This window comes from Sarcophilus harrisii, chromosome 3 (assembly GCF_902635505.1).
Source record: "Sarcophilus harrisii chromosome 3, mSarHar1.11, whole genome shotgun sequence".
NCBI classification, from domain to species: domain Eukaryota; kingdom Metazoa; phylum Chordata; class Mammalia; order Dasyuromorphia; family Dasyuridae; genus Sarcophilus; species Sarcophilus harrisii.
In genome coordinates this window covers 566,027,417-566,054,645 of record NC_045428.1, presented here as the reverse complement: position 1 = coordinate 566,054,645, position 27,229 = coordinate 566,027,417, and the positions used below count along the sequence as shown (strand labels likewise).

Here is a 27,229-nt window from a genome sequence, read left to right as displayed (position 1 = left end):
CCAGATCTAGGGAAGTGTCCATCCATCATGCAGTGAGTGAGGCAGGGTAGGGTGCTGGCATTTGGGAGGTTGACTTCAGTGAGCTCCTTAACTGGAATACTGTCAAATCATGGTTTTCTATCATTCTTTATGATTCAGCATGAAGGATCAATGAGAGAGATGGAGAGACGGCCGGACAGGGGGAGACGGGGAGACGGCCGGACAGGGGGAGACGGGGAGACGGCCGGACAGGGGGAGACGGGGAGACGGCCGGACAGGGGGAGACGGGGAGACGGCCGGACAGGGGGAGACGGGGAGACGGCCGGACAGGGGGAGACGGCCAGACAGAGGGAGACGGGGAGACACACACAGAATGTGTGTGAGCTGTGCATGTGTGTATAGAAGTAGTAATTACTGGGGAATTAGGAAAGAGCTCAGGCAGGAGGCAGTGATAAAGCTGAGCCTTGAATGAAGGTAGGGATTCCAAAAGGTAGTGTAAGAAGAAAGAAGCACTCCAAGAATAGGAAATAATTTATGGAAAAATTCAGTAGTAGGGGAAAAGATGTCACATGAGGGCATCAGCAAATAAATCATCCAGTCAATAAAACAGAGAGTGCCATGTGAAACAAGTCTGGGGAAAGAATTTGTAATCTGATTGTAAGGGGCTTTAACTGCTGAAAAGAGTTTTTATGTCATAGAGGAGGGGACCCCTGAAACATCTTGAACTGATTAGAGCTGTTCTTTAGGAATAATTATCAATTTGGAAACTCAGAAGAATGGATTAGAGAAGGATAAGACTGGACCTATAATAACAGAGACTTATTATTGTAGGAAAGTAATAAGAAGTATTATTATTTAAACTAATTGATTTTCATTTGGGAGCCATTGCTTGATATTCCAGATTTTGAAGGACATTCAACCATTGCTGCTGGATAAGTTATTGGTCAGAGTTAATCTCTTGGAAGCCAAAGTAGTATGGACAGTTGATAAGGACAATTACCACAAAGTATAGATCTTCCAAGGAAGCTGCTTCATTTATACATCTATTGACACCAGAAGGCAATGCCTTATGTGATGTCTATATTGATATTTTTCTTCCTCTACTCCCATCTCCAGTCAAAAGTTTTTACTTAATTTTATTATTTCACTGGCATTTTCTTTTCTCTGATTAGCCCCCATCCCCACATCAACCCAATTCTAGAGAATACCAGAATATAGAACTTTGGCAAACATAATTTGTTTTCAATTATTTTCTGTGTAAAGTTGACCTGCCATTATTAGAACTGTTGAGCACTGGTAACATGGAAACTTATCTACCTAAGCTGATGATTTTCTAAAGGAAAAACATAAGATAGCAGGGATTTTAGTTTATCGGATCTGACATCCTTCCCCATGTTTATTAGATGAAGAAATGGGTTAAGGTCATCCTTAGAAGGAGCAGAGACAGAATTGACTCTAAATTCTCTGAAACCAAAATCAGCATCCAGGCTTGGTGTAAAATAACTAAAGGCATCTTTGGATAGAGTATAGGGGGAATGCGATCTCTCCTCTGTTCCTTCCACTTCTAGTTATTTTTTCCTAAACTCCAAGTGGTTCTTTATTGCCAACAGTATACATTCTTCTCTTTTATTTGTCATCTTTCAAAGCTCCAGGTTGTATCCATTCTATCCTCCTCAGAGACATTCTCTTCTTCCCCAATTGGCTCCAGCTTCATCCTCCTGATGGAATCATCTTCTGTGGTCATTGACATTGGCAGTGCCTGTTGCAAAGTTGGTTTGGCTTGGAAAAACTACCCTACTTTTGCAATCCCTACAGTTGTTGGATATGAGCCCTACTGTGAGAACCTGAAAGGATTCCCTTCCAAGATAAGGAAAGTCATAGGCCTGGAAAACATGCATATACTCAAGGACCTGCCTATTATAGAATTTCCCGTTAATCGAGGCCAAATCCTGAACTGGGATGCTATGGAAGCTATTTGGCGACATACTTTTGATAGCCTTCAAATCAATCCCAAGAACCACCCAGTGATTGTCACAGACTTGCCATGGAAAGAGAGAAGTTACCAGCAGAAGGTTCTGGAGGTAAGAGTTTGCTGTGAACCCTACCTTTTAACAATTAGGAAAAATCAAGGAAACAAAGTCTGATAGCACAGAGCACATTCCACATCTCTCCTCCCTCATTGTGAGAGGAGGTAGGTAGATGCCTTATGGCTGTGAGTCTGAGATTGCTCTTTTGACTCATTAATCTAAGGCCCTTATAGGGTCATAGTTTCCAAACGTGAAGAGTCTGTTCCACTTGCAGCCCTAAGGATGCTATCATAGAGACAACCAGATCCTGACTTCAGGGAGCTTATGATGTAAAGGGGAAAAAAGATCTGTACTCGAATAGCTATGATGCAAGGAAGATTGAACACTGCAAAGGAAGATCTAGGAAAAGAGCCACAAGGGAATTGAGGGAGAAAGCATCCTGTGAGGGGGAGTGAAGGGAGGAGAGAGAGAAGTCAAGACAGAGATTCTTGGGAGAGAGTGAATGGTATGGAATTTGGGCTTGGAGGAAGGGAGGGATGACAAAGGATGCCATCTTGAGTGATGGGAAGGATCATTTCTCCCTTCTGATTTTGCTTCCTCCTCTGAACAACTGAGGAAACTGAACTAATTGAGCTCTTCCTCATTCCTTCTCTTTTCACATTTTCTGGTTCCCTGAATACGAGAAGTATCTGAGATTTTTATCAGTGCTCCATTTTCAATGGTTGGAACTCCAGGGGGCCTTCAATCCACTTCCTAGGAGTTAAGTGACTTGTCTGAGGTTAGGCAGTTAGTCAGGATCTATAGGCAGAGGACAAGATTCTTATCCATGTAACCTGAAGCAAATTGTTCAACTTTTCTAACCTTCAGTTTCCTTATCTGTAAAAGGAAGGGGTGGGACTAGATGGTTTTTAAAATGTCCCCCCGCCCTGAGAAATCTTGATTCTATTAACCTATAGCAATTAGAATAAAGAAAATGCTTTGCAAACAAGAAGCCTGTGAGGTAGATGGAACTAGGGTTTAATCCCCATTTTAAAGATGAAAAACTTTTGCCCCAGATGTCAAAGTTAATAAAGTGGTACAGCTTGGGCTTGAATATAAATTCTTTCAAACTAGTCCAGGTTACTTTAATTTAATCCAGCAAGCATGAATTAAGCACCTACTGTGTGCTAGACACTGTGCTATGTGTTAGGGACATAGTAACAGAAGCGAGTCTCTGCCCACAAAAGTGAGTCTCTGCCCTTGAGGAGCTTACACCCTCCTGGTCTCTCTCTTTCTGCATGTGCACACACAGGTATGTATGTATGTGTATATGCAAATGTCTATACACATGTATGTGTGTAGATAAACACTATATATGTGTACATATATGTGTGTAAATGTAGATACACATTCAGCAATATTCATATTTAACAATATATATTTATATCCAATACTCAACAATATTTATACAAACACACCCACACCCATATATAGTGAAAATATCCCTAGAATGATTACAAGTAATTTCTTGTTAGTGTGGGGGGAGCAGGGCTGGAACAAGGACTGGGAAGTAGAATGATGGGTAATGGTCTCATTAAGGGGGAGCACTTGATCTGAGCCTGTTCCTAGCGGAGAGAAGAGAATTCAGGCTTGGGGGAAGGAGAGAACCTTTGTGATACATGGAGGCTGGAGATAAAATGAAAGCCATGTACAGGGAACATTAAATGGGCTACTTAGACCAAAGCATGAAATGAGTAAGGGGTAGGAAAGGTACATCATGAAATCATTCTAGAAGACAGGTTGGAGCTACTCTATAAGTAATCCCCCCACTTTGACCCCAAATCATCTGTGGTGGGACCTTGTCTTTTGTCAGAGCCCTTAGACCCTATCTTACAGCTCAATCCTTTCTGGAAAGACCCATGGTGTTTTGTTTTTTTTTTTCTCTCTCCCCTTCCTATTCTCTTCCCTAGGTCATGATGGAGACTTTCAACGTTCCATCCCTGCACATTGGCAATCAGGCAGAACTTGCTATATTAGGTGCCGGATTCTTGACTGGAATGGTACTAGACTGTGGGGCTGGTCTTACCCACGTTGCACCCATCTTGGGAGGCCACGTCATCCCTAAATGCATGCTAATCTGTGAGATCGGTGGGCTGGATATCAGTGCCCTGCTATATAAACACCTGTTCAGGAAGGATATGAGAGTGGATGACTTGCTCCAGAGAATAACAATGGAAGAGCTCAAAGAGAAGTTATGTTACGTGAGCAAAAGCCCTGATCAGGAGTCTCCTAGTGACTTGCCCTCTACTCAAGGGAGGGTTTCGGTGCTTCCTGATGGGGAGATTATCTCCTTTACTGAAAAACACTGTACCTTCCCTGACATGCTCTTCAACCCCTCCCAGTTTGGAGGCACTGGAGTAAAACTAGCGCTTGAGGTGCTCAAATCAGCCATGTTGTGTCCCAACCTGACCAAACACTACATATTTTCTCGGGTGGTTCTCTCTGGGGGCAGCACACTCTTTCCTGGCTTTCCAGAACGTCTTGTCTCAGAGTTAAATGCCATGAAACCGTCACTGTTCTCAACTGAGGTTGTGTGCAGGCCAAATAGGGTCTACCTACCCTGGGTAGGAGGTGCCATATTGTCTCACCTGTCGACTTTCAGTTCCCGCTGCATAACCAGAAACGAATACTATGAGGCACAAGATGCACTATTGACTTAGAGAAGTTTTCTTCAGAGATTTTCCCAAAGGAGTGAATTGGTGAATACTGACTGCCTGAGGGCGGAAGATGCATGTTCTTGAGAAAAGTGCCTTTTTATAGGGTTATATAACTTTACTTTGTTTGGGAGTTCTACCTTTTTTTAAATTTTTGTTCCTCGCTATAGCTGTGGCTTGGGATTTTGGCTTCCCATCAGGCCTGAATTAGGAATTCTAGAAAAGGTCTTTCTCGGGGGACTTTTGGAGAAGCAGCATTGAAATCCAAAATAGTTCTGAAAGCTTCGAGTTTGCTTTCCCCTGATAGTTCACTTCCTCTCTGGAAATACTATGTAAGAGACAGGGTAAAAGAGTGTCCATGTCACACCAATGCAGAGGAGGGGAAGGGTGTACAATTCTTGTCCCCAATCAAGATGGGTCTGCTAATTTTTTTTGTAATTGAGGGAGTATGGAGAGAAAATGAATATACTATCACCTAGAAGATAAAATTGGAGAATTTGTATCTCTTCCTGAGACTTGGGCAATGTATCTTCCTTATTCTCTCTTTTTTTTCCTGAATCCCCTCAGAGAATAGATTTGTTGGTTCTTAGCCATCCTCAGCCAAAACTAGCCCTTTTCAAAGATGTTTTTCAGTCCCTTAGCCTGACAAATTGTGGTTGACCTGAAGTAATAGGAAAGGGCACCTTCTCTTTCTGCTCTCTCTCGCTCTTTCTTCTCTCTTTTCTCTTTCTGCTCTCCTCTCTCTCTTTTCTCCTCTCTTTCTCTCTCGTATTGGAGGGATGGAGAGGAACATTAGTATGTTTATAACCAAAGGACTAGCTACAGTGGATGTCTTGTGTTGCTTAGGGGATTCTGAGGGTTCTGTGGCCTATGCTGTGGGGATATCATGTACACAACAATCCTTGTCCAGTTTTCAAGGGAGATCTGTTCATCTTTGAAATGCCTTGTTTTAACTGGATATGGAAACCCAGTAAAAATGGAAGCATTGTGATGATGGCTCAAGTAGTGATAGGGGAAGGTAGGGAAAAGGCACAAAATGCAGGATTACCTAAGAGAAGAGGGAGTCTATGATGGTGATAGGAGCAGGGAGGGATGCCAGTCTGGTGGACTTTCCTGCCTGCTTTTTCTTCTTCATCTGAAATTTCAAGACTTCTGGATCCTCCTCTATGAATGGAGGCTAAAAGGACAATACCTTCTCCCCCAAAATATTAATGGGCTCAGGAGCAATCCTGTCTTTTCCAGATGATATCTGAGAGACTGCTTAGTGCTAGGCACCATATGTTACACAGGAAGCTGCCCATTTCAGATTATATCCAGAGGAAGATAACCTGGAGAACACTAGTAACTGTCACTCATCTGATGCAATAAAGAAATGTAAAGAAAGCACTTTGCTTGCTCATTTGAGCTCCCTGTCAACCTTGTGAGGGTAGTAATAGAAGTGATCTTATCACATTTTTATAAATGGAGAAACAGATTCTAGGAAGTATTCCATCATGGTATACATAGTGACAAGCCCTCAGTACATCTACAAGTCCCATGATTTTATGGGAGACTAAGCTTCCTCCCTCAAGTCTGGAAAACCAGGATTATTTTCTTACTTTTAATCCCCTGTGTCTCTAATTCTATGCTTTCTTTGTTTTCTGGAATTCATAGTCACCAATGCCATGAATGATTGTAGTATTCATTAAGTTTTTGCCATATATAATGCACTGTGGCAAGTGTTAGGGTTGCAAATAGAATAGTAAAGTAGATTCTCCAGGAGGAACTGGGAATGAGTAGGCTAGAGAAGAGGAAAAACTTAGGAAGGAGCCGTTTGATGCAATTGCATATAATAGAGGGATTGGGTTTTTTTTTCCTGGACTCCATGGTGTAAAAACAGGAAATGGAGATGTATAATATATTATAACAAAAAAGATTTCTTAAAGTTAGTTCTGTCCTATAGTAGAAATACCTTCTTTATCACTAGGGAACTCCTCCAATTCAACAGATTACAGGAAAAATCAGTAAAAGTATTAGGGTTTGGGAAATTGCCTTGCCTGTCCTATTCCTCCCTTCCATTTTCATTCTGATGTTTTCCTAGACTCCAAGTTATTCCTGATTCCTTAGATTTTCTGTTTGTCACTCTTCGTAGCTCCAGATCACACTCATTCTACCTGCCCCCCAAGACGTCATCCTCTTACCTTATTGACTGCACGTCCATTCTCCTGATGGAAAAGCCTTGCCTGGTTGTGGACATTGGCAGTGCCTATTGTAAAGCTGGTTGGGCTGGAGGAAACTGTCCCTCACTAAGAGTCCCCTCAGTTGTTGGATATGTACCCTTCTCAGAAGACACAAGACCAAGATCTCTGCAGGTGAAACCAGTAATAGGCTTCAGAAACTTGCCAATTATTAAAGATCTGCCTACAGAATTTATCATCAGCCGGGGTGCCATCACAAACTGGAATGCCATGGAGTTTATGTGGCGCTATATTTTTGATGAGCTTAATAATAAACCTAATGACCATCCTATCCTGATAACAGGACTCCTACAGAAGGATGAGCAGAGCCGTCAGAAGATCACAGAGGTAAGAAAATGTCTTCCCCCCAAATGATTTCCCCTTTTCTTCTTCTTTTCTTGCATTACTGTGCTTTAGCCATGAAGCTAAAAATATCAACATCTTACCAATGTTATGATTAGCACTCTAGTCAGCAGTGACCTTCAAAGGAAAGCAGTAAAGGGACACTTTCCTCCACCCTTCTACCCAGGGACAACTGCCCTTGGACTGCTGAGTGCAGGGGCCAAGAAAGCAAAATCATTGAGGAAAGAGATGAGGAGTCAGAATGAAGATAAATGGAAAAGGAGAAGATACTGTGGGTTTGGGGTAGGGACCAGGAACAAATCGGTTCAGCAAACTTTTGTTGTGTTTTGTTTTGAATCTTTCCTTTTAAAAATGAAAAACATTTAAGTAAAACCAACTGACCCAGTAACAATATCTAATAACACATATAATATAATATTCCACATCTCTAGTTCCTCATCTTGTCTAAAAGGAAGCAGATAGGTTCCCTTATTATAAGCCTATGTGTGAGGTTGTTCACTTGATCATCAGAGTCCAATGATTCTTTCCGTTGTCATTTCCATTCTTTAGCAAACTTGAAAATTCTGTCTCTGTTCAGCCCTGCAGATAGGGAAAACTGAAAACACCAGAAAATTTTAGGACCTGACTACAATTGTTGGTATTTACTTTAAATAAGAATTCTCATATTTGCAGGCAATGTGGTAAGGCAGAAAAAAAATACTAGGTTTGTAATCTAAAAGCCTAGGTTCTAAACTTCACTTGTCACTTAATATCTAGGTGACTTTAGACAAGTTCACTTTTTTGAGCCTTGATCTACTCATGTATATAATATGAAGGGACTGGATTAAATGGAATCTTAAACGCCTCTTAGTTCTGATCATATCACTCCAGAATCCTATAGCCTATTTAAGTGATTCAGTCCATCAACAAACATTTATGAAGTATTTACCCTATGATAAATTCTGGGTTAAGGACTGCAGATACAAAGAAAGGCAAAAAAATATTCCCCATTCTCGAGGAGCATACATTCTTTGGGGGAGATAAAAATTTCAATATCTGAATGTCAATATCTGACAACATAAAATATATAAGCAGATTATATTGTGATAACCTGAAAGAGGAAGACCTTGGGAAGTTAAAAAGACTGTTTTTTTAAATAGCTTTTTATCTTTCCAAATACATAGAAAAACAGTTTTAAACATTCACCTTTGCAAAACTTTGTGTTCCAAATTTTTCTCCCTCCCAATTCAGCAAGCAATTCGATACAGCTTAAACATGTGCAATTTTTCTAAATGTACATCCATATTTGTCATGCTGTGCAAGAAAAATCAGATCAAAAGGGGGAAAAAACAAGCAAATAACAAAAGATGAAAACACTATGCTTTGATCCACATTCAGAATCCATAGTTTTCTCTCTGGATGCCAATGGCCCTTTCCATCACAAGTTTATTGAAATTGCCTTGAATCACCTCATTGTTGAAAAGAGCCAAGTCCATTGCTGCTGATCATCACATAATTTTGTTGTTGCTGTGTACATTGTCTCTTAATTCTGCTTACTTCACTTAGCATCAGTTTATGTAAATCTTCCAGGTTTTCTGAAATCAGTTTATTCATCATTTCTTATATAACAATAATATTCCATAACATTTATATACCATGACTCATTTAGCCATTTCCCAACTGATAGGCTCCAACTCAGTTCCCAGTTTCTAGCCACTACAAAAGGGGCTGCTATAAACATTTTTGCACATGTGGGTCCTTTTCCAATTTTAATGATATCTTTGGAATACAGAACAATAGTGATGCTGCTGGATCAAAGGGTATGCACAATTTTATAGCTCTTTGGGCATAGTTCCAAATTGATCTCCAGCATGGTTGGATCAGTTCACAACTCCATCAACAATGCATTAGTGTTTCTGGGATTGTTTTGAAGACTGGAGAAGCTGAATCAGAACTAAGAAAGGGGGAGAGCAATTCAGCCTTGGAGAGGATAATCAGAGCAAATATCGAAAGATGATGAATTTGTGTGAGGAACAGTAAAAAAGTCAGTGGTATTAAATTACAAAGTATATAGAAGGGAACAAGTATAATGCTAGAAAGGTAGGCAGAACCAAGTTTGTGAAGGGCTTCAAATGCCTAAGAATTGATTTTTTTATTTTACCCATGAGATAACGGGGAATGGCTAGAGTTTATTGAAGAAAAGAGTGATATGGCAGGACTTGTACTTTAGAAAGATAATTCTAGTATCTGAGTGGTGGGAGATACTTGAGATAGGTAGACCAATCAGAAGGCCATTGCCTTAGTCCAGACATCAGGAAATGAAGGTCTAGGATAGTGGTCTTGTGATGGTGACAGTGTCGGGGAGAAAAGGGGACATATACAAGGTTATAAAATGGGAATGGCAAGATTTGGCAACAGAATACTTAATGGAGGAGATGGGAAGGAGTTGAGAATAGACATAGAGGCTGTGAGTCTGGGGGACTGGGATGTTCAAATGTCCAAAAGGCAGTTGGTGATGAAAGACTGGAGTTCAGGAGAGAGGTTAAGACTGGATATGTAAAACTAGTAATTATCTCCACCGAGATGACAATAAAAGAGGCAATCAATCACTGAGAAGAGATAGTATAGATTTAAAAGAAGAAGCGGAAAAGGAAGAGAAGGGCTCGGGGAAGAACAGTGCTTAAAAGCCTACAGAAGTCTGAGTATTCAGAATGAAGCAGTGTCAACAGTGTCAAAGGTGATCCTAGAGGTCAACTTAGATCAGGTGAAGAAAAATCCTTTAGATTAGGCATTTAAGAGATAATTTTTAACTTAAATAGAGTCACTTCAGTTGAATGATAAGCCAGACTATAGAAGGTTCAGAAGAGAAGGAACTGGAGTTGTCACTTGCATATAATGTTCTCAAGGATTTTAGCCATGAAGGAAAGGAGTTATATAGGAATATAACAATGGGAACAGTGGGGCCAGGCTTTTTGTTTTAGTTTTAAAAGTGGGGAGCAATGAGCATATTTGCAGGCATCTGGGGAGGAGTCTACAGGAATAAAATGAAAATGAAATTGGTGGTGGGGGAACAACTGGTGAAACAAATTTTGTTTGTTCCATGGGCACATGAGAGGTACTGACTTGGAAGGGTGAAGGATCACAGGATTGAAGGAAGAGGCAGTGTATTATGACATCTGAAAGATATGAGGCAAGAGGAGGAGAGAAAGGGAGCTCTTGGCAAATGATTTCAGTTTTTTAGAGGGACACGAGTTGACATCCTTGGCTAAAAAGGTGGGAGACTAGAGAAAAGACAAAAAGGCTTGGAACAACAACTTTGTAGAGTGAAATAGTGAATTGATTAGGGAACAATAGAATATTTACTTTCATAGAATGAGGTCTTAGTGGAGATCAGATAATTTGTTGTTGGCATAGTCATGTGATATTTTAACATTCTCCACCCTTGTAGAGCAGCATATGAGTAGGAGTTAAGGTGAGGAAAGTGCTTTGCAAACAACATGTCCATGAGGTAGGCTGAATTAAAGTTGATCCTCTATTTTAAAGATTAAGAAGCTGAAACTGAGAGAAGACAACCTGTCTCAAGTGATATAGTAAACAAGGACAGCTTTAGATTTGAATATAGGTTCTTCTGATTCCATTCTAGTGTTCTAAAGTTCAACAAGAATGGTTTAAGTACCTACGGTATGTCAGGCACTGTGCCAGGTGATGGGGATACAGTAATAGAAGTTGGATGGTACCTACCTTTAAGAAACTTACATCCTTTGATTTTAGAGAGGCCTGGAGAGACTTATATGAACTGATGCTGAGTGAAATGAGCAGAACCAGGAGATCATTATTCATGGCAACATCAATATTATAGGACAATCAATTGTGTTGAAAATGATTCTTTCCAACAATGAGATGATTGAAGCCAGTTCCAATGATCTTGTGATGAAGAGAGCCATCTATATCCAGAGACAGGACTGTGGGAACCGAGGGTGGACCACAACATAGCTTTTTCATTCTTTTTGTTGTTTTTCGCTAGCATTTTGTTTTCTTACTCATTTTTTTTCCTTTTTGATATGATTTTTCTTGTGTAGGAAGAGAGTTGTATAAATATGTTTACACATATTCAATTTAACATGTATTTTAACATGTATAACATATATTGGATTGCTTGCCATCTAGGGGACGGAGTGGGGGGAAGGAGGAGAAAATCTGAAACCTAAAGCTATGCAAGAGTCAATGTTGTCAAATTATTTATGCATATATTTTGAAACTAAAAAGTTTTATTAAAAAAAGAAACATCCTATTAGGTTGAAAATAATATGTATGTAGAAACAAAGAAACTAATATATACAGAATGATTAATAAATAATTTCTTGGTAAGAAGTTGGGAGCAGGGCCAGAGTAAAGGCTGAGAACTAGAAGAATGGGCATTGGTTTATTGTTATGGGGTAGCGCTTGAACTGAGCCTCTAAGCAAGAAGGGAGAGGAGAAAAGGATCCAGGTTTGTGGGGTGGTCAGGGGAGAGAAGGAAGGAAGGAAACCTATTTGATGCAAGGAGACAGGAGATGGAATAAAAGCCATGTATAATGAACATTAAACAATCCACATTGACCAGAACACAGACTAAGTAAAAATTGGGAAGGCTGTGTCATGAAATCATGCATTGGAGCTACTCAACAGGTAATTCTCCCTCCCCAAGTCATCTGTGGCCCTTGGACTTTTTTCTATGGCACAATCTTTAGTCATAGATTTAATAATTCCTAGAAAAACCCACAATATTTTTTTCCCTCCCCCTTCCTATTCTCTTCCCTAGGTCATGATGGAGACCTTCAACGTTCCATCTCTGCACATTGGCAATCAGGCGGAACTTGCTTTGTTTGGTGCCGGACTCTTGACTGGAATGGTATTAAACTGTGGGGCTAGCCTTACCCACATTGCACCAATCTTTGGAGGCCAAGTGATATCTAACTCCACACTAGTTTGTGAGCTTGGTGGGCTAGATGTCAGTTCATTATTATACAAGTCTTTGATCAACAAAGATGCAGAAATGAAACACTTTGTCCAGAGGGAAGCGATGGAGGACCTCAAAGAGAAGTTTTGTTACGTGAGCAAAATCCCTGATCAGCCGGAATCTTCCAGCAACATGAACTCCACGCAAGTGAGGGTCTCTGTCCTTCCTGATGGGAACGTTGTCTCTCTTACTGAAAAACATCTGACTTATCCCGATGTCCTCTTCAAGCCTTCCCAATTTGACTTGCCAGGAGAAGAATTAAGTGATAGAATTCTTAAATCAGCCTTATCAAGCGGTTGGAATTTCAAATCCATCTTTTCTAATGTGGTTCTTTCTGGGGGCAGCACTCTTTTTGATGGCTTCCCAGAGCGCCTTATCAGGGATTTGCGTAGAACTAGACGTGGCTTCTGGTCAAGTGATGTGATATCTTGGCCGAATCGGATTGACCTCCCCTGGATAGGGGGTTCCATATTGTCTTGCCTGTCAACCTACAAATCCTACTGTATAACCAGAGAAAAATACAACCAAGAAGGATCAGATGTAATCCAATAGGGGGCCGCCTTCACCAAGATTTCCCCAAGTGGGACCATTTGAGGCATATGACTGCTGTAGACAACACTTGGTTCCTGAGGGAAGCCTCATCTTCTAGGATTATAACTTTTGACTCTTGGATTGACTCTAGGGTTCCATCCCTGAAGTTTTCTTTTTATTCTCCTGCCCCTGCTGTCTCTAGTTATGGTCTGAAATTCTGGCTGATAATGGGACTTGATTTAGAAATTTAGGAAGAGATGTATCTCAAGTGTTGGTTGGGAAGGCAGGATTGAAATCCAACAGTTGTGAGATTTCAATGTTTAGTCCGCATCATATCTGAAAAATTCACTCTGAAGTTCTCTGAAGAAGATAGGGTGGGAGAAATCCCATGGTCCACCACAAATGGATGCTTTCTTGGGGAGGGAGCAATTCTTGTCTCCTCCCCAAATGAAGCTGTTACGTCTTTTGGGAAGGATTTGAGGGTGGAGAGAGAATAACGTTCCCATTACTTGAACAGTTCAGGCTCATTGGGCTTTCTAGTGAACCTCATCCCTCTCTTGAAACTTGGTGAGTTGTTTCATATTCCTTTATCTTTTACCCCCTTTCTTGAATCCCTTCAGAGAATAGACATATAAGTATTCAGCTCTCCCCAACAATACTAAACCAGCCCTTTTCAAATGATTTTCAGCACCTCAACCAGGAAGACTATCTGGGGAAAGAGAGAGAGAGAGAGTATTCTGGGATTCCCTGAGTGTGTATGTGTGTGTGTGTGTGTGTGTGTGTGTGTGTGTGTGTGTGTGTGTGTGTGTGTTTTGAAGGGATAAGGAGAAATATCGGTACCTCCATAGCCAAGAAGTTACAGTGTATGTCTCCTGTTGCCTAGGGGTATCCCAAGAGTTGTGCAGCCCATCCCTTATGCTTTGGGACTGGCAATGTCATGTACACAGCCCTTGCCCAGCTCTCTGAAGAAGCTGTCCAGTTTTGAAATCTTTTTAAAACTGTACATCAAACTTCCCAAACAAGTGGAAATATTGTGCTGGAAGTTCAAGTGGTGATGGAGGAAGGTAGAAAACAGACACGAAATGTTACCTGGGAAAAAGGGGAGTCTGTGATGGTGACAGGGGTAGAAAGGTGAAATTTCAGATGAAAGAGAGAGAGCAGGCAGGACTTATGGATTCTCCTTTAAAGATGGGAGCCAACATGGCAATCCTCTGACCCCTCCAACTTATCAAGGGGCTCAGGAGCAATCCTGTTGTCCGCTCTAGATGACATCTGGGAGATTGCTTAGTACTGGGCATTACTTCTTTGCACAGGAGACTGACTGGACCTAAAGGAAGGCAACTTGAAGAACACTAGTAATGATTATCTCTATGATGCATTAAAGTCTTTATAGAAAGCACTTTGATTGTTTGCTCATTTGAGTTTCCCACCAACCTAGTGAGGGAGGCACTACAAATGGTCTTATCATCTCTTTATAAACAGGGAAACTGGATTCTAATCATTTACCAATAGTGCCATAGCTTGAATATTGAGGATGAATTAGAACCCAGAATTTGGGGACCATGTAATACAAAGCTCTAGTTGGAACTGAATGATTAATCTAGGGAAGGAAAAGTTTAGAGAGGGACACAATTATTCTGAAGCCCTCTAGAAGTGGGATTAGGTTTATTCACAGTCGACAATATGCTGAGGTAGAAGAAATGATTGTCTAAATTGTTTGACTTCTTCTTGATAGAAGGAAAATATTTCTGACCCCCAGAGTTTTCCTGGGAGGGAAAAGAGGTCATCAGAACTGGTGGATTTAGGTGAAAGCTGCTCGATATTGAGATGAATGAGCATTCTTCCCAGAGAAAACCAGAGCTGGACACAATTTGGCAGTTATCTGGCACCAGTTATATATGAGCAGAGACCCATTAGAACATTCTTTAGGGGAGGCTGGAAGATTTTACCCAGGAGAATAGGCTTAGGGAATTTTATCAGGTTTTCTCACTTCTTCTTACCCCATTCCTTGCCTCCCTGGGCCTAGTATTCTATATTCAGGATCACAGAGTAGGTATCTGGGGCTAGGAGGCATTCTATCATGGTATTATATAGTAATGAGCCTCAGTACATCTGCACATCCCATGATTTTATGGAAGGCCAAGGTTCCTCATTCATGCCTGGAGACTTAGGACTATTTCCTTATATCTGATCGTCTGTGTGTCTAATTCTATGTTTTCTTAGTGTCCTGGAACCTGCAGCTCACCAATGAATGAACGAAGCATTCATTGTGTTTTTGTAATGCACTGTGACAAGAATTAGAGATACAAATAGGATACTAGGGCAGATCTCACTCTCCAGGAGTTAAGGTTGATTAGGGTGAAGATTTAGGAAGGGACATAATGAGTTTGATGTGTCCTTATGTGAAAGAGGGATTAAACTCATTTGGGAATTCTAGAACTAGAAGAATTGAGTGTATAAACAGCTTGATTTTCACTTGATATACTGGAGCCAGGGAGATGCTGATAAATGATTAACATGTGGCTGACAGAAAAAAAAGTATGCATAATATACTTTTATGTTTACCTGAATTATTAATTTTTTTCTCTATTTCTTTCATAAGTCTACATAATCAACACAACAAAACATCAAGCCCTCATTTAAAGTATTTGCTGTTTTCTACAGTATAAATGCTCCCACTGAAAATTTAACAATCAGATCTTGGGTAGACATAAGCTAGCTCTGGCATATCTCTGGATGATGTAGCTATATGTCACAGTAATTAAGGCTAAGTCTTGAGCTATCATAAGTTCAAATACAGTCTCAGACATTTACTAGCTGTATGGTCCCGGAAGTCGCTTAGCCTCTGTTTGCCTCAGTTTCCTCCACTGTAAAGTGAGAATAATAATAGCATCCAACTCCCAGGGTTGTTGTGAAGAACAATTGCAAAGTAGGAATAATAATAGCATCTAGCTCTCAGGGTTGTTGTGAGGACAAAATGCAAAGTATTTAGTAAGTTCCTGGCACATAGTTATTATTATGATTATATTTATCATTATTACTAGAATATATATCAACTAGCTGCTCTCTAGATTGACTAAAGCTTAAGCTAATGGGCATGATCTTGAGAAAGCTATGGTAGATAAATATTTATCCTCAGAATTTGGAAACATGAACATTCCAGTTATCCCAGGGAATGGAATCTCTTGTGGAATATAAGCAAATAAAAAAAGGCAGAAATAATTTAATGTGATGTGCCAAGCACTGGGCTAAAGAAGGCTGAAATTGTATGTGAAAGACCTCCTAGATCCATTTTGTTTCTGAGATGGATCTGTTGCCATAGGCTGAAGACAACGACTTTTGTGGATGATCCTTGATACCAGTCACTTCACATTTAGCCCAGTGGTCTTGATGCTGACCTTTCCTTTTTCTTTGCTTTCCCACACCTATGTTGTATCATAATCCTAGAGGAAGTTGACTTGTTAAATATGACTGCAGGCAGACTTAATCCCTTATCCATTCTCTTACTTCTAAAAATGGAACTGCTACTTTTGATAGAACTGCTCCGCAGGCTGGTAACATGGGAACACATCTAAGTTGCTTTTTCTCTAAAAGAGAAGCATAGGATGTCAGCAGAGGAAGGTTCCTTAGAGTTTCTGATTGAACCCACTACTTTTTCTAGAGGTGGAAGCAGACTCAGAGTGGGTAAGAGATATTCCCAAAGTTGCATGGATGGAAGTAGCAGAACCAGAATTCCATTCTCAGTATAATAGCCCTCAAGCCCAGTGTTCTATCCCAGCAGGCTTCACGTGAAATTGCTACAGGTATTATTGGATGGATTGGGGAAAGATGTTCCCTCCCCTTTTCGTTTCTAATTTTGATGTTTTCCTAAATCCAAGTGGTTCCTCTTTACTGAGTGTTCAGGTTTTTCTCTTCTCTTTACTATCCTTCATAGCTCCAGGTCACATCCACAGAACCTGTTCTCACAGACACCCTCCTCTTCTCTCATTGGCTCCACCTTTATTTTCCTGATGGAAGAAACATCTGTGGTCATTGATCTTGGCGGTGATTGGTGCAGATCTGGCTTAGGAGGAAGAAACCATCCAACATTAGCAGTTCCTGAGGTCATCGGATACCAGCCCTACCCAGAGAACCCAGGGCCAAGCAATCCCAAGACAAGGAAGATTGTAGGTTTTACTAACTTGCCCCTACTCAGGCAGATACCTACCGAGTTTCTTGTCCAACGACGTGAGGTCACGAACTGGGATGCTATGGAGGCAGTTTTGAAATATAGCTATGATTACCTTAAGCTCAAGGCTGAGGACCATCCTGTGCTGCTAACAGGATTTCTAGTGAATTCTTTGAATCACCGGCAGAAGTTGATGGAGGTAAGATGGTATCTTCTTCCTCTGATCCCCTCTCCCTTCTTTTCTTGCATTGCTGAGGGTTACTGCTCTATAGCTAAAACATTGCCTTCTCAGTTCCATGACCAAGACCCTAGTCAGAAATGATCTCAGGAAATATACAGTACGGGGCTTCTTTCCTGTCATTTTGTCCAGAGGCAACTGTGATACTAAGATCAGATCATGAAGTGAGGAGAACATGGACCAGAAGGTAAAAGATGAGACTAACCATTGAGTGGTTTGGTTTCTGTTGGAGAGCAAGAACAACAAACGTGTTTCATTGTCTCTTGTTTTTCTATGTCATTTCCCTTCCATTACAGCCTTCCCTTTGAACTCTTCCTCTTAACAGTGAAAAACATTTAAACAAAACTAACTGACAGTGATAGTGTGTGCTGGCATATATCATATTCAACCTCCCTAATTCCTCGCCCTGAGAAGAAACAAGGTGAAAACATCAGGGTCTATCGTCCTCTCCAGTGTCATCATTCCATTTTTCAGCAAACACAAGAGTCTGTCCTATGCCCAGCACCATAAGTGCCTTTATCATATCTCTTAAGTTTCTGACATGCTGATGATTGCCATTTAACTGTGGCATTCTAAGTAGGACTCCCAGTGCTATCTTGGGAAAATGCTGTGGAGGATTTCTCTTTGATAAGGAATCCATTTTCTATCTCTTTTGGATTTGAAGGCAGAGGACCTAGAATCAAATCCTTTCACTACATTCACCTGGGTAACTTTCTATCTTGATGACCTTTCACTTCTCTGCATTTTGGTTCATTCACCTGAAAAATGAGGAACTGAGTCATTTCTAACATCTTTCCCAAGTCTTATCAATAAACTTAAAAATATATATATATTTTTAAAAAATATAGGTTAAGTTATACGTGTATATTCATTGCATATAAATCATTTTATGAGAGAAAAATCAGAACAAAAGGGAAAAACCACTAGCAAAAAAAAATAACAAGAAGAAAAAAAATGAAAATAGTATGTGTTAATCCACATTCAGTTTCCATACTTCTCTCTGGATGGGAATGGTTTTTTCCATCCAAAGTTTATTGGAATTGCCTCAGATCACTGAATTTCTAAGAACAACCAAGTCTTTCATAGTTGATCATCATACAATCTTGTTGTTGCTGTGTACAATGTTTTCCTGGGTCTGCTTGCTTCACTCGGCATCAATTCATATAAATTGTTCCAGGCTTTTCTAAAATCAACCTGTTCATTATTTTAAATATAATAATAATAATAATAATAATAATAATTCATTACTTTTGTATATCATAACTTATTCAGCCATTCCCCAGTTGATGCGCATCTACTCATTTTCCAATTTTTTGCCCCCACAAAAAAAGCTGCTATATGATTTTTTTGGGGGGATGCAGATCTGGTAATGGGAACCCAAATTATGTTTAAATATAAATAGAAATTATTTTCATATTTTGATTTTTGGGTGGTTGACCTCTAATCATTGATGAAATTGGTTGTTCATGAGTCAGAAAACATTTGTTAAATGCTTATTATATATGAGCACTGCATTATGGGATGAGGATACAAAGGACAGATGGCAATTTGGGTTCTTTGAGAGCTTATCTTTTTTCCAAGGATACCTGTAAAAATAAGTATGTACAGAATAAAGATGAAGTAATTATAAAGGGAGGCCCTAGTAGTTGGGAAGTGAGAGGAAATCAAATAAGTGTTCATGGAGAAGGAGGTATGAGAGGTGCATCTTAAATGAAGAGGGAGATTTATTTGAAGTAGAGGAGAGAAGGAAGTAACATTCCAAGAATGGAGCACAGCAATGGGAACTCAAGATAAATGTTCTATGATGAACAAAATAAGGATTAGGGGAACTGCATCATAGAGTACAGGAAGGGGAGTCATGTATAGAGAGGCTAGGAAGATAGACCGACTCTAAAACTTGGAATAAAGGCAAGAAGAGTCACTGAAATATATTGTCTAGGAGAGTGACTTGATCTGGAGTTAAGGAAAATCTTTTTGGTAACTAAGTGGATGTAGACTGGAGGGAGATTTGAGGCAGGAGGCTAATTAGGAGGCAATTAAAATAATCCAAGAGAGAGGTGATAAGGTCCTGATTGTGGCCAAGTAATGGAGAGATGTTATGGAGATCCACCTAAGATTAGGCAACTGATTAGATATGTAGAGTGAGGAAATAAGAATAATGTTAAGGTCCCAAATTTGGGACACTAGAAGAATAGTGGTACCCTTGACAGAAATTGGAACTTTTGGTAGAGCAGAGGAACTTGGCTCTGTTTGGGAGAGATTGGATTTCAGATATGTCTGGGACCTCTGGTTTGAAATGTCTAAGGAGGGGACGTGGTGGAGCTCAGGAGAGAGAATGGGGCTGGATGTGTTCATTTGGGAGTCATCTGCCTGGAAATAATAGTTAAATTCATGGAAACTGAGGTCACCAAGTGAAAGAGTATAGAGAAAGAAGAGAAGGTCAAAGCCAGGACTTGGGCAACATTCATAGCATTTAGGATATGGACAATGATCTGGCAAAGGAGACGGAGAAGTGCTCTAGAAAGTAAAAGGGGAATAATCAAAGAAGAGCATCTTGAAAACTCAAAGAGAGAAAAACATCCAGTAGGAGAGGAAAATCAACAAGAGCTCACATTTCCATATCTCTTTAAGGTTGGGGATGTCCCTTGCAAAAAGGTATAATGTACTTTGTATATTGTACAAGAAATGCATGCTGAGAGAAGACAAGAAATGTCTCCTTGATCACACATAATTAATAAATGTTACAGCTGGGAATTGATTCCAGTTTTTTTTGACCATAAGTCCAGGACTCTTGACTTCAGTTAAAACTTCAAATTTATTAATAATTTAATCAAATATAATATACATATAGGTAGCATACAAGCATGTAGACATATATATATATGTGTGTGTGTGTGTGTGTATATATATATATATATATATATATATATATATATATATATATATATATGTGTGTGTGTATGTTCAGACTGGCTAAACTTGCTAGTGGAAGGAGAGAGGCTAAACTTTGCAAGGAAGGAAAGACACCTGGAAGTGAATGACCATTAAAATGAAGAGGAGTTATAGGGATGGGACTGACTGGACATCAGTGGCTCAGTGAAGTATCCTTATAGACTTATGTTAGCAGTAATCAAGAGAAGGGAATGGGGTAATGGTCTATGGAGGGGGAAAGAGCACTCATTCCCACAAGTTCCTTTGTACTACTAATGTGGGTGCTTAGGAGTTTGAATTCATCACAAGGGCTTATCTAAAAAGGGACAGTCACAGAACTCCCACTGACAGGTTTTTCAAATGATGTCAACTTTCCTGCCAGGCCCTTATTTCTAAAAGTGAGGGTCCAGACTGTTAGCCTAAGGCTTGCTTCCTGCTCAGTGTGTGTGTGTGTGTGTGTGTGTGTGTGTGTGTGTGTATTTCCAGATTACATGTGTATATGTATGTGTGCACAGAAGTAGGGTGAGTATATGCCTAAAATTATATACTAAGACTTTTGGAATACTCTGTATGGTACCCATAAATAACAATATAAATATACACGTGTGTATATATGTATAAATATATTCATATATATGTAAATATACACACATATAATGAGTGGATACAAAATGAATATGTAGCAATTTCTTGGTAATAGCACCTATGACTTGGAGAATAAGGAAAAGTCTCATTAGAAGTAGATATTAGGGTTGAAAAGTAAAGGAAACTTGGGGCTCCAGGAAAAGAAGGGCATAATTTCAAAGCAAGGAGATAGTAGCTTATACAAAGGTAGAAAGGTTGGGATGTCACCTTGAGAAAAACATTACACTGACCAGTTTGACAGAATAGGCAAGTTGGACTGGAAAAATGATTAAAGCCAAGACAGAAGTGATTTATTTTCAGTGATGGTGGGCGGACCCTAACTTGTGACACTTCTTGCAGTGGCCTTAGTCTTTTTTTTTTCCTCCAAATACATGTAAAGAGTTTTCAACATTTGTTTTTGTAAGATTTTGTGTTCTAAATTTTTTCTTCCTCCCTCCCTTACTTTCACCTTTCCCAATTCAGCAAGGAATTTGATATAGATTATACATGTATAATTCTTTGAAACATATTTCCAAAGGTACTCTAAATCACTATTGATCAGAGAAATGCAAATTAAGACAACTCTGAGATACCACTACATACCTCTGATTGGCTAAGATGTCAGGAAAAAATAATGATGAATATTGGAGGGGATGTGGGAAAACTGGGACACTGATACATTGTTGGTAGAATTGTGAATGGATTCAACCATTCTGGAGAGTTATTTGGAATTATGCTCAAAAAATTATCAAACTGTGCAAACCTTTTGATCCAGCAGTGCTACTACTGGGACTATATCCCAAAGAGATCTTAAAGGAGAGAAAGGGACCCACATGTGCAAAAGTGTTTGTGGCAGCCCTCTTTGTAGTGGCAAGAAACTAGAAACCAAGTGGATGCCCTTCAGTTGGGGAATAGCTGAATGAGCTATAATATATGAATGTTATGGTATATTATTGTTCTGTAAGAAACGACCAACGGGATGATTCCAGAGAGGCCTGGAGAGACTTACACGAACTTATGCTGAGTGGAATGAGCAGAACCAGGAGGATCATTACACATGGCAACAACAAGATTATACAATGATCAATTCTGATGGACGTGGCTCTTTCCAACAATAAGATGACTGATGCCAATTCCAATGATCTTGTGATGAAGAGAGTCATCCACACACAGAGAGAGGACTGTGGGAACTGAGGGTGGATTGCAGCAAAGAATTTTCACTCTTTTTGTTGTTGTTTGCTCGCATTTTGTTTTCTTTCTCATTTTTTTCCTTTTTAATCTAGATTTTTCTTATGTAGCAAGATTATTATATAAATATGGATAAATATTGGATTTAACATATTTTTTTTTACCATGTTTAACATATATTGGTTTACTTGTCATTTAGGGGAGGGAGTAGGAGGAAGGGGGCAAAAATTAAAACACAAAATTTTGCAAGGGTCAATGCTGAAAAATTTATCCATGCATATGTTTTGAAAATAAAAAGCTTTAATAAAAAAAAAAACAACAAAGAAGGAAGTACATAAAAATAAGAGGAAATATATAGGAATGTTTGCTCTGCATTTTCCAAATTGCCTTATCCTGGGTTAAAATACACAATTGTTTTGTCTAAAAGGGAAAAAAATAGAAATATTTGTCATGTTATACAAGAAAAATCAGACCAAAAAGAGGAAAAAAAACATGAGAAAGAAAAGCAAACAAATAAACAAAAAGGTGGAAAAATATTCTTCAATCTATACTCATTCTCCATAGTTTTCTCTTTGGATGTGGATGGCATTTTCCATTCCAGGTTTATGGGAATTGCCTTGAAACACCACATTATTGAGGAGAGTAAAGCCCATCACAGCTGATCATCATATAATCTTGTTTTTACTGGGCATAATAATATCTCGGTTCTGCTCATTTCACTCAGCATCAATCATCAATTCATGTTAGCCTTTTCAGGCTTTTGTGAAATCAGCTTGCTCATCATATTCCATCAAATCCATATACTGTACTTAGCTATTCCCCAATTGATGAATGTCCACTCAAACTCCAGTTCCTTGAGTGGCCTGAGTCTTGAACTCCATCCTATGGCATAGGCTCTTAGGATAAGTTGGATATCACCAAGCAAACAGGCATCTATTAAGAACCTGGGTAAAAGCCTTTAAGAGTCCTACCCTCAGAGAGCTCCCAGTCTATTTGTTGGGGGTAGGGGGGATATGCTTGAGTTTTTCTCAGACTCATGGCCGGTGTTGATTTTTTTTTTTTTCCTCCAGATCATGATGGAGACTTTTAATGTTCCGTCTGTGCATATCGGCAACCACGATGAGCTTTGTCTTTTTGGCTCGGGCTTTTTGACAGGGTTGGTCTTGCACTCTGGGACCGGAACCACCTCTATCACACCTGTTTGCAATGGCAAAGTCAAGCAGTTATCCACCAAGGTTTTTGAGATGGCTGGGATAGATGTCAGCTTATTTCTACACAAAGCTCTGTACAACAAAAGCATGAACTTGGACAGTCTATCTCAGAGGAATGATATGGACATAGTTAAGGAGAAGTTATGCTACGTAAGCAAACATCCTAATCAGAAAGACTCTGCTGTGGACTCGGTGTCCAATCTCCCTGCAGTGATTGCCCTCCCTGATGGCAATATCATCACCCTGGCCAAAGAATTGCGTACTTCTCCTGATATGTTCTTCTGGACTTCCCACGGTGATTTTCCAAATTTGGATCTAAGCTCAGAAGTTATTGAGACGATCATAAAATGTGATACAGAGGAGCGGGCCATCCTCTTCTCTCATGTGATCCTTTCTGGGGGCAATACCCTTTTCTCTGGCTTCCCAGAGCGTCTTCTCTGGGAGCTGAATAACATCAGACCCCACTGGTTCCCAGCTCAGGTTGTATCTCGGCCAAATCGGATCTTCCTCTCATGGGTGGGAGGATCCATCTTGTCCTGCCTATCAACCTTCCAGAGCCAGTACTTGACCAATAAGGAATATCAAGAAGCAACACAAGCTTTGGGCTTTTAAGAACTAGATTAGTGGGCAATATCTATCTGGGCACGGGAAAAACTTGGTCCTTGAGGAAAACATCTTCTGTGGTTCTAACATTAGGGACTGGAGGGATTGCTATGTTCTGGGATTCTAGATCTGGTGTTCCTTTTGTTCTCTGGTATTGGGGATGTCTTGCAATGGATATCTGATTTTGGGATGCAGGAAAGAGTGCTCAATAGTTGTGAGCAATAACTCCTTCAGGCTCCTTTCTCTGGAGAGCTACAAGGGACAGCGTTGAATCAAGAACAGCTGCTACTAGTTAATTAAGCTCTGGGCCTCCCTGCATATGGGCTTAAGTATGAGTTATGAAGTGCTTTGTTGGGGGGAAGTACTTCGAAATGCCACCTAAATTGGGACTGCTACATCTTTTGGTAAAGGGGATATATACTACAAGAGCTTGGCTCTCCTATCACTTAAATGTTTGGGGTAGCTGGGCCCTCCAGAGAACTTCTTCCTCTTCCTAAGGCAGGCTCTTGGTTCATTTTCCCTGCATCTCTCTTTCCCTCGCCCTCCTCTCTCTCTTCCTGAATTCCCTCAGGGAATGAGCATGTAGATATAAAACCCCCTACAGCACATCCTCCACAGGCAAAACTATTATTTTCCAGATGTTTCTCAGTGCCACAGCCTGGCAGACTGTGGTAGAAGTTTATGTTCTCTTGGGATGCACTGTTTACATGGTGTGGGCCCATGTGGGGGTGGGGACGAAGATCAGCCCCTCCATATCTAAGGGGTTACAGTGGGAGTTGGAGAGGAGGTTTGGACTGAGGTGCAGGTCCATGCAATGCTCTCCTATTGCCTGGGGAACAGTTGATTGTTCTGGAGCCCATGCTCTGTGTTATGGGACTGGCAGTGTCATGCATATAACTCCTGCCCAGTATCCATAGGGGAGCTGTTCTGTTTTGAAATGCCTTCTTTTAATTGTATATGAAAATCCAATAAACTTGAAAGCATTGTGATGATGGCTTAGGTGGTGAGGAAAGGGAAAGTGGGGAGTACTCCTGGATGCTACCTGAGGGAATGTGAGCCTACTATGGTGGTGGGCTGCCAGCCCTGGAGCACAAGGACTGGTGAAGAAGGAGAGATGACAGGCCATTGGGCATCTCATGATCCCGTGCCTTTACCCAGCTACATAACTCTATTCAATTTTCCTTCCACCTGTATTTGGTCATGTCACTTTTCTGCTAACCTCCCCCAAAAAACAACCAAACGATAACACCAAACAAGGTAAAATTATGGCACCCTTTTCCAACCAAGTTTCTTGCTGGGTAGGACCTCTGGGTAGTTATGACACATGCCTGAAAAAGAAACTCATCGACTGTGTGTTCAACAATTGTTCATCCAGCCTCAAGTCCTCCAATGAGGGATAACTGATTTACTACTGAGGTAGTGCAGTCCACTTTAGGATAACTCAGGTTTAGGATTTTTTCCTAATATCCAATCTAAAATCCTCTTTTCTGCAGCTTCCACACATTTCTCTCAGTTCTACCCTCTGTGGCCAAGCAGAACAAAGCTAATCCCTCAGATTAGTCTCGAAGCCAGAACTTCAAACTTTTGAAGACACTCATTCCCTTCCCTCTTCCTCTTTGTCTCTCCTGGATGAACAGCCCTCATTCAATTAAAAAGCAATTATTAAGTACCTACCACACTTTAGACACTAGAGATACAGCTACCCAGGAAAGAAAAGATAAGAACAGAAACAATCTATGTCCGCCAGGATTTTACATTTTATTGGGGGATAGAAGATAAATCTGAAGGAGGGAGAGCTTTAGAAGTCAGGAGAAGGAATGAGAAACATCAATGAGAATATATCTGAGTTGAAGGAAAAGAGGGAGTTCATGAGGTAGAACTCGGGAGAGAATGTATTGCTGGCACATGGGATGGTGAATTCAAAGGCAGGCAAGTAGAAAACAAAGTTGTTTGGGAGGAACAGAAAGAAGGGCAATTTGATTGGACCATATAGTTCAGGAAGAGGATGGGGGGGTATAATATATAATGAAGTTGGGAAGAGAGCTTGGGGCTAGGTTGTAAAAAGTCTTCAGGAGCCAGAGGAGTTACTATATATTCTGGAGGAAACATGCAGCCATTTGTGTTGAGTAAGATAGTGACATGGTTAAATCTGTGTTTAAAGAAAATCACTTGGGCATTTGTGTATATAGGATGAATTAGAATGGGGAAAGATGAATAGGGAGATCAATGAGGAGGCTATTTCAGTAGTCTAGGTGAGAAGCGATGAGGATCCGGAGCAGGGTGAGGTCTGCGAGTGGAAAGAATAAGATTGGAAAAGTAGAAATTCAAGATTCGGCAACTGATTAGTTGTGTGGCTCAAAGGAGAGTGAGGAGTGGGAGTGAACTTGGAAGAGCAGGGATGCCTTTGCCAATAATGTAGAAGGCTGGAAGATGAATGGGTTTGGGGAGAAGGGGATGTTCTTTTAGATTTTGTTTAAGGACTTAGATATCCATTTTGAAACATTCAGCAGGCCAATGATGATGCAGAGTTAGAGCTCAGAAAGACTGGTGTGTGTGTGTGTATACATACACATATGTGTGTGTGTATATATATGTGTGTGTGTATACCCACACACACAATCATACACATGTGCTTAATTATAGACAGATTTGGGAGTTATCAACATGGAATTTATAGTTAAAGAGTTTGAGGTCATCAAGTGAGAGTTGGTAAATTAGTCACTGAATTTTTGTCAAATAGTTTCTACATGCCAGACCAATGTACTAAGTGCTGAGGATATAAAGGAAAGAAAAAGCAGGACCTACCTTCAAAGAACATACATTCTGATTGGTAAGAAAGGAGAACTAGCACATAAATAACTAAGAACATATGAGATATATGCAAAATTGTGGAGGAAAAAGAGGAGCAGAGGGAGGGAAGGGAAAGGGTTCCTGGAACAAAATCTTAAACATAGCCATAGGTAACATGATATGGATGATAATTAGGCAAAAGAAGCTGCAAAAGGCCAATTAGAGAGACAGAAAAACTAAGAGTGTAATATAATGAAAACCTAGAGAGTATTTGAGGACAGAGTGGTCAGTAGAGTCAAGTGTAGCAGAGATGTCAAAAAAAAAAAAGTGGACTGAGGAAAAAGCCATCAGATTTGGTGATTAAGAGAACACTGATAACTTTGGAGAGAGCAGTGTCAGTTGAGTTTTGAGATTGGAAGTCACATGACAGAGTTGAGCAGTGAGCAGAGAGAGAGAGTTGAAGTAGCAAATATAGATAATTTTTAATTTTTTAAAAAATTTATTTAAACAATAAGAAACAAAAAGGAACACAAAACAAACAAAAAATAAAACAAAAGAGAACACTGTTGTGCCCAGCAGAACATTAGGGAGGATTCAAAATATATAACAACAAATTACCAGTAGTTCATTTAAAAAAAAAAGAAGTTTGAGAAAGATTGGGGAGGTGATAATTTGAGAGGATGATAGGA

At 40.1% G+C, this 27,229-nt stretch overlaps 2 protein-coding genes across 2 annotated transcripts in view; both read left to right on the top strand.

The window, feature by feature from the left end:
- Nucleotides 1-6,834, top strand: part of LOC105749930 (actin-3-like) — a 73,271-nt gene extending 66,437 nt beyond the window's left edge. Inside the window, exons 2-3 of the mRNA XM_012545612.2 lie at nt 1,688-2,060; nt 3,956-6,834. Coding sequence (XP_012401066.1) covers nt 1,701-2,060; nt 3,956-4,705 — 1,110 coding nt within the window. The 5' untranslated portion in view covers nt 1,688-1,700 and the 3' untranslated portion in view covers nt 4,706-6,834. The remainder of the gene's footprint in view (nt 1-1,687; nt 2,061-3,955) is intronic.
- A 330-nt stretch (nt 6,835-7,164) lies between these two features.
- LOC105749929 (actin) lies at nt 7,165-25,611 on the top strand. The gene is made up of 3 exons (XM_031962750.1): nt 7,165-7,263; nt 16,722-17,154; nt 23,007-25,611. Exons 1-3 carry the CDS (start codon nt 7,235-7,237, stop codon nt 23,757-23,759), a joined length of 1,215 nt encoding a protein of 404 aa, XP_031818610.1. The 5' UTR covers nt 7,165-7,234; the 3' UTR covers nt 23,760-25,611.
- The last annotated feature ends 1,618 nt before the right edge of the window (nt 25,612-27,229 follow it).